Here is an 8,374-nt window from a genome sequence, read left to right on the forward strand (position 1 = left end):
TGGTCTAGGGGACACTCACACAGTATTCAGGCATTTGTTCCAGCCCAGCACTAATCTGATTCTGCACTTACACACCTGATTCAACTGGTCAATGGCTCGTTGATGAATTGATTCAAGAGTTAGTGTTTGGCTTGAACAAAAGCCTGCACTCCCTGTGTGGGGGTACCCTGAACCAGAGTTGAGAGACTCTGCCCTACTTTCAACTGTCTGTGCCCAGGAACCAGAGACGCCTAGCGGTCCCAGTTGACCCCGATGCGACATATGAGATAATTTGTCACTTCCTCACATCAATGACATCACCGGGAGTGCTGCCCCATTAGGAACGACTACACCACACACAAATAATCTGACAAACACAAACACTGTTACAGATTAGTAACTCATACGCACTAACAATACATGTATTTCTGGTCTCTCTTTCCTGTTAGTACTAACTTAGCTGAAGACTAGAATATAAATCGCTGTAGGTCAGGATAACGATTTTCCTGATGACAAACCATGCTGATGGGGACGTTACGCTTCACCGATCCATTTAATTCGCTATAAGTCTTTGAAAGGCTTGCTGCTAATGCACATCAGAGACCTGACACCCACTTCATTATGGAGGCCAGCATCAAAAAATAGCAAGTGTAACAAGCTCATAACACTCCCTTGAGCAACTCCTCAGCACAAAAGGTCCATTCAGTGTGCGGACAAATCCTGAGAGGAGTCAGTGTACAGTGCAGCTGACTGGGTTCGCTCACATGTCCAGAGAGAGAGATGGGGAGTGCATTTACTCAGCTGAGCTCCCACCACGCTTTCATTTGGAGTTTGCTACTGGGAAATAGGCAACAACATAGGTACATCCAGCCCATTAGTTCTTGATGTGTATCCCTGACAGACAGACAGACAGACAGACAGACAGACAGACAGACAGACAGACAGACAGACAGACAGACAGACAGAGGCCTCTGTCCAGATGAAGATTCCCTGGCCTTGCATTCATAGGCGACATCAGACACAAAACAAAAGTCTTCCTCTGTGTGGAAGAAAATATTGAATAATATCTATGTCCACTGGTTGTTAGTAATGGAAGACTGAGGAGGAGGGTAGATGAGAGAGAAGAACCCCCCCACTGTAACACAGCGATGCAAAATAGAGCAGCGCTAACCACAGGGATGGGAAATAGAGCAGCGCTAACCACGGGGATAGGAAATAGAGCAGCGCTAACCACAGGGATGGGAAATAGAGCAGCGCTAACCACGGGGATAGGAAATAGAGCAGCGCTAACCACAGGGATAGGAAATAGAGCAGCGCTAACCACAGGGATGGGAAATAGAGCAGCGCTAACCACGGGGATGGGAAATAGAGCAGCGCTAACCACAGGGATGGGAAATAGAGCAGCGCTAACCACAGGGATGGGAAATAGAGCAGCGCTAACCACAGGGATGGGAAATAGAGCAGCCCTAACCACAGGGAGGGGAAATAGAGCAGCGTTAACCACAGGGATCAGAAATAGAGCAGCGCTAACCACAGGGATGGGAAATAGAGCAGTGCTAACCACAGGGATGGGAAATAGAGCAGTGCTAACCACAGGGATGGGAAATAGAGCAGTGCTAACCACAGGGATGGGAAATAGAGCAGCGCTAACCACAGGGATAGGAAATAGAGCAGCCCGAAACCACAGGGAGGGGAAATAGAGCAGCGCTAACCACAGGGATGGGAAATAGAGCAGTGCTAACCACAGGGATGGGAAATAGAGCAGTGCTAACCACAGGGATAGGAAATAGAGCAGCGCTAACCACAGGGATGGGAAATAGAGCAGCGCTAACCACGGGGATGGGAAATAGAGCAGCGCTAACCACAGGGATGGGAAATAGAGCAGCGCTAACCACAGGGATGGGAAATAGAGCAGCGCTAACCACAGGGATGGGGGAAAAATAGAGCAGCCCTAACCACAGGGATGGAGGGGAAATAGAGCAGCGTTAACCACAGGGATCAGAAATAGAGCAGCGCTAACCACAGGGATGGGAAATAGAGCAGTGCTAACCACAGGGATGGGAAATAGAGCAGTGCTAACCACAGGGATGGGAAATAGAGCAGCGCTAACCACAGGGATGGGAAATAGAGCAGCGCTAACCACAGGGATAGGAAATAGAGCAGCCCGAAAACCACAGGGAGGGAAATAGAGCAGCGCTAACCACAGGGATGGGAAATAGAGCAGTGCTAACCACAGGGATGGGAAATAGAGCAGTGCTAACCACAGGGATAGGAAATAGAGCAGACCTAACCACAGGGATGGGAAATAGAGCAGCGCTAACCACAGGGATAGGAAATAGAGCAGCGCTAACCACAGGGATGGGAAATAGAGCAGCGCTAACCACAGGGATAGGAAATAGAGCAGTGCTAACCACAGGGAAATAGGGAAATGGGAAATAGAGCAGTGCTAACCACAGGGATGGGAAATAGAGCAGCGCTAACCACAGGGATGGGAAATAGAGAAATAGAGCAGTGCTAACCACAGGATAGGAAATAGAGCAGTGCTAACCACAGGGAGGGAAATAGAGCAGTGCTAACCACAGGGATGGGAAATAGAGCAGCGCTAACCACAGGGATGGGAAATAGAGCAGTGCTAACCACAGGGATGGGAAATAGAGCAGTGCTAACCACAGGGATGGGAAATAGAGCAGTGCTAACCACAGGGATGGGAAATAGAGCAGCGCTAACCACAGGGATGGGAAATAGAGCAGTGCTAACCACAGGGATGGGAAATAGAGCAGCGCTAACCACAGGGATGGGAAATAGAGCAGTGCTAACCACAGGGATGGGAAATAGAGCAGTGCTAACCACAGGGATGGGAAATAGAGCAGCCCTAACCACAGGGAGGGGAAATAGAGCAGCCCTAACCACAGGGAGGGGAAATAGAGCAGCCCTAACCACAGGGAGGGGAAATAGAGCAGTGCTAACCACAGGGAGGGGAAATAGAGCAGCGCTAACCACAGGGATGGGAAATAGAACAGCCCTAACCACAGGGATGGGAAATAGAGCAGCCCTAACCACAGGGAGGGGAAATAGAGCAGCCCTAACCACAGGGAGGGGAAATAGAGCAGTGCTAACCACAGGGAGGGGAAATAGAGCAGCGCTAACCACAGGGATGGGAAATAGAGCAGCCCTAACCAGAGGGATGGGAAATAGAGCAGCGCTAACCACAGGGATGGGAAATAGAGCAGCCCTAACCACAGGGAGGGGAAATAGAGCAGCCCTAACCACAGGGAGGGGAAATAGAGCAGCCCTAACCACAGGGATGGGAAATAGAGCAGTGCTAACCACAGGGATGGGAAATAGAGCAGTGCTAACCACAGGGATGGGAAATAGAGCAGCCTAACCACAGGGATGGGAAATAGAGCAGCCCTAACCACAGGGAGGGGAAATAGAGCAGCCCTAACCACAGGGAGGGGAAATAGAGCAGCCCTAACCACAGGGAGGGGAAATAGAGCAGCCCTAACCACAGGGAGGGAAATAGAGCAGTGCTAACCACAGGGAGGGAAATAGAGCAGCGCTAACCACAGGGATGGGAATTAGAGCAGCCCTAACCAGAGGGATGGGAAATAGAGCAGTGCTAACCACAGGGATGGGAAATAGAGCAGCGCTAACCACAGGGAGGGGAAATAGAGCAGCCCTAACCACAGGGAGGGGAAATAGAGCAGTGCTAACCACAGGGAGGGGAAATAGAGCAGCGCTAACCACAGGGATGGGAAATAGAGCAGCCCTAACCAGAGGGATGGGAAATAGAGCAGCGCTAACCACAGGGATGGGAAATAGAGCAGCCCTAACCACAGGGATGGGAAATAGAGCAGCCCTAACCACAGGGAGGGGAAATAGAGCAGCCCTAACCACAGGGATGGGAAATAGAGCAGTGCTAACCACAGGGATGGGAAATAGAGCAGTGCTAACCACAGGGATGGGAAATAGAGCAGCCCTAACCACAGGGAGGGAAATAGAGCAGCCCTAACCACAGGGAGGGGAAATAGAGCAGTGCTAACCACAGGGAGGGGAAATAGAGCAGCGCTAACCACAGGGATGGGAAATAGAGCAGCCCTAACCAGAGGGATGGGAAATAGAGCAGCGCTAACCACAGGGATGGGAAATAGAGCAGCCCTAACCACAGGGATGGGAAATAGAGCAGCCCTAACCACAGGGAGGGGAAATAGAGCAGCCCTAACCACAGGGAGGGGAAATAGAGCAGTGCTAACCACAGGGATGGGAAATAGAGCAGTGCTAACCACAGGGAGGGGAAATAGAGCAGCCCTAACCACAGGGAGGGGAAATAGAGCAGCCCTAACCACAGGGAGGGGAAATAGAGCAGTGCTAACCACAGGGAGGGGAAATAGAGCAGCGCTAACCACAGGGATGGGAAATAGAGCAGCCCTAACCACAGGGATGGGAAATAGAGCAGCCCTAACCACAGGGAGGGGAAATAGAGCAGCCCTAACCACAGGGAGGGGAAATAGAGCAGTGCTAACCACAGGGAGGGGAAATAGAGCAGCGCTAACCACAGGGATGGGAAATAGAGCAGCCCTAACCAGAGGGATGGGAAATAGAGCAGCGCTAACCACAGGGATGGGAAATAGAGCAGCCCTAACCACAGGGATGGGAAATAGAGCAGCCCTAACCACAGGGAGGGGAAATAGAGCAGCCCTAACCACAGGGAGGGGAAATAGAGCAGTGCTAACCACAGGGATGGGAAATAGAGCAGTGCTAACCACAGGGATGGGAAATAGAGCAGCCCTAACCACAGGGAGGGGAAATAGAGCAGTGCTAACCACAGGGATGGGAAATAGAGCAGTGCTAACCACAGGGATGGGAAATAGAGCAGTGCTAACCACAGGGATGGGAAATAGAGCAGCCCTAACCACAGGGAGGGGAAATAGAGCAGCCCTAACCACAGGGAGGGGAAATAGAGCAGTGCTAACCACAGGGATGGGAAATAGAGCAGTGCTAACCACAGGGATGGGAAATAGAGCAGTGCTAACCACAGGGATGGGAAATAGAGCAGCCCTAACCACAGGGAGGGGAAATAGAGCAGTGCTAACCACAGGGATGGGAAATAGAGCAGTGCTAACCACAGGGATGGGAAATAGAGCAGCCCTAACCACAGGGATGGGAAATAGAGCAGTGCTAACCACAGGGATGGGAAATAGAGCAGTGCTAACCACAGGGATGGGAAATAGAGCAGCCCTAACCACAGGGATGGGAAATAGAGCAGCCCTAACCACAGGGATGGGAAATAGAGCAGTGCTAACCACAGGGATGGGAAATAGAGCAGCCCTAACCACAGGGATGGGAAATATGGCCGAATCCGGACACTATCATCTTGAAAACAAGACTTTTATCCTTTCAGTGAAATACGGAACCGTTACGTTTTTAAATCTAACGGGTGGCGTCCATAAGTCTAAATATTCCTGTTACATTGCACAACCTTCAATGTTATGTCATAATTACATAAAATTCTGCCAAATTAGGCGGGCCAAACTGTTGCATACTGTATACACTGACTCTGCGTGCAAAGAACACAAGAGAAGTGAAACAATTTTACGTGGTAATATTGCCTGCTAACCTGGATTTATTTTAGCTAAATATGCAGGTTTAAAAATATATACTTCTGTGTATTGATTTTAAGAAAGGCATTGATGTTTATGGTTAGGTCCACATTGGAGCAACGATACGCACCGCATCGATTATATGCAACGCAGGACACGCTAGATAAACTAGTAATATCATCAACCATGTGTAGATAACTAGTGATTATGATTGATTGATTGTTTTTTATAAGATAAGTTTAATGCTAGTTAGCAACTTACCTTGGCTTACTGCATTCGCGTAAATGGCAGTCTCCTCATGGAGTGCAACGAGAGGCAGGTGGTTAGAGCGTTGGACCAGTTAACTGTAAGGTTGCAAGATTGAATCCCCCGAGCTGACAAGGTGAAAATCTGTCGTTCTGCTCCTGAATGAGGCAGTTATCCTTCCGTTCCTAGGACGTCATTGAAAATAAGAATGTGTTCTTAACTGACTTGCCTAGTTAAATAAAGACTAAATAAAGGTGTAAAACAAATCAAATGTACAGTTTCTAAAAAAATCGGCCAAATCAGTGTCCAAAAATACCGATTTCCGATTGTTATGAAAACTTGAAATCTGCGCTAATTAATCAGCCATTCCGATTAATCGGTCGACCTCTAGTCTCAACCTCACAAACAGAGCACTGGTATCAGTATAAGCAGATCTGAAGGCTCTCGAGGTTTCAGCAGTGTAGTGGGGGACCTTCCACCATATTGCTAACAACCTACAGATTTAACATCGAAAGGATAAGCCCAAGGAGAAGGGTTAGTGAGTGTTTTGGGACAGGCTGTCTGGTTTGTCTCAACACCACCACTAGGAGAGGGCTGGTATCAGTATCAGAGCTCTCCCAGGAGCCGACATACAGTGATAATCACTCAAAGCACTCCATAAACTGCTGAGGATAATGCTATGTAGGAAAAGGTCCTGCTTTAAAGGCCATTCTCCTTCCATCTGAAAGGTCACACACTGACTTAATGATGCTTAGCCTGGTCCCTGATCCATTTGTGCTGTATTGCCAACTGTAATCTGAGCATGAATCCCAACACACTAAAAAACACTTTGGCATCAGCATGTGTTATTTTCCGATTCTCTGATCCACTTGATCCCAGGAGCCCGTCCTGTGGTCCTGAACGTTGGGAACGAGTGGGAAGCACAGATGGGGTCTGAGAGGAGCCAGTGAGCAGAGGTATGCTGTGACACACACACACACACACACACACACACACACACACACACACACACACACACACACACACACACACACACACACACACACACACACACACACACACACACACACACACACACACACACCACTATGTGTATTAATAGAGCACAGCCTAGAGAGGGCCAGCACATCACAGCCATAGAGAGCAGGAAGGAGAAGGACAAAGGGATGAAGCATAATAGGACCGGCAGAGGCCTTAATGTCGAGAGAAGTCCAGGAGGCTCTCCTCTAGATGGAGAACACTCAGTCTGCATACACACACTGGTCAGAGGGGAGAGAAGAAAAATGTAAAAAGAGACAGAAAGATCAAATAAATAAAAGGAGAGAGTCTCACTAAAAAGGAGAGAAAGAGAATAAAGGTGACTGACCTGTACCTCTCTCTGTGTTAAAGTTTAGGCTCTTTGATTTGTCTAATGACAAGTCATGCAAGTAATGAAAATACAGGGAAATCCAGGCATATGGTACACATGTAGACATGTAGGGAAAAACACTAGCCTATAGATCATTAAACGAAAATGTATTCAGAAATGTACATAAAATGGGTTCAAATTAAAATAATTAAAATACAAAGGAATCAAACTAAGTGCTGAAAGTACATAGTAGACAGACATGCACTCAAACATAGCACATCATCTGCAACAAGCCTTCAAGATCTCGTGGAAATAAAGCAACTTGGAATTGAGGGGTGGGCGCACAATAGTGTATTCCACAATAATAACACATTTCCCAACATACCTGAATTCGCAGGACTTTTCTTCATGTTCTGGTCGTTTGGGCGACAATTAGTCAACGTTTTCCCCCAACAAATGAATAGAGTATTCGTCCAAGTATTCTTGTACTAGATCACGCTTGTCCTTTCACTGTTCTAACTGTTGCCGCGGCTCATGCGTAACCGTTCGCCGTATCCCAATTCAAACCATCGAGTAGCCTAGTAGCCTACTCGAACTATCGTAACCTAGCCTGTATTATTTATTGTCACTGAATGTTTCACCAAGCCTGATGTGCACTTCGTGGGATGCTCCAAGTTTCAGACCACAATAGCGTGCATACGGAATCACGGGTGCATCAGTGGCACGAATGGATGTTGATGTGCCTTTTACGCACGTCCCACTTATGAACACGCTGTTATTTTAGTGTTCGGCTTTCTATGCATGACATCATCCGTGCGTATTCAATCAATCCATGTGAAGAGACAGAGGTCGCAGAGACGACGTCATAGGTTATTGACGTACGGAATACATTTGTTTGAGCTCATTGGAGTCCCCAAAATGTCGCTCTACTGACCATTACATGGAAGATTGAGGAGGTTCTATTCGTAAGTTAGAACACATCCATTGCATTTTATTGTGGTGTAAAATGTCACAAACACCCAATTTAGCCGTATAAATATTAATGACTCAGATGTTTCTATTACTGAAAAAAATATTAAGGCTACATGCAACAATTTTACTGAGTTAGAGTTCATATAAGGAAATCAGACAATTGAAATAAATGAATAAGGCCTTAATCTACGGATTTCACATGACTGGAATGGGTTTTACCCCACAAAGG

At 47.7% G+C, this 8,374-nt stretch overlaps 1 protein-coding gene across 1 annotated transcript in view; it reads right to left on the minus strand.

Moving 5' to 3' along the window:
• LOC118389294 (septin-9-like) overlaps positions 1–7,694 on the minus strand; it is a 105,262-nt gene extending 97,568 nt beyond the window's left edge. Inside the window, exon 1 of the mRNA XM_035779197.2 lies at positions 7,559–7,694. Within this exon, the coding sequence (XP_035635090.1) occupies positions 7,559–7,583 (25 nt within the window). The 5' untranslated portion in view covers positions 7,584–7,694. The remainder of the gene's footprint in view (positions 1–7,558) is intronic.
• Positions 7,695–8,374: the final 680 nt, after the last annotated feature.

This window comes from Oncorhynchus keta, chromosome 10 (genome assembly GCF_023373465.1).
Source record: "Oncorhynchus keta strain PuntledgeMale-10-30-2019 chromosome 10, Oket_V2, whole genome shotgun sequence".
Taxonomy (NCBI): Eukaryota; Metazoa; Chordata; class Actinopteri; order Salmoniformes; family Salmonidae; genus Oncorhynchus; species Oncorhynchus keta.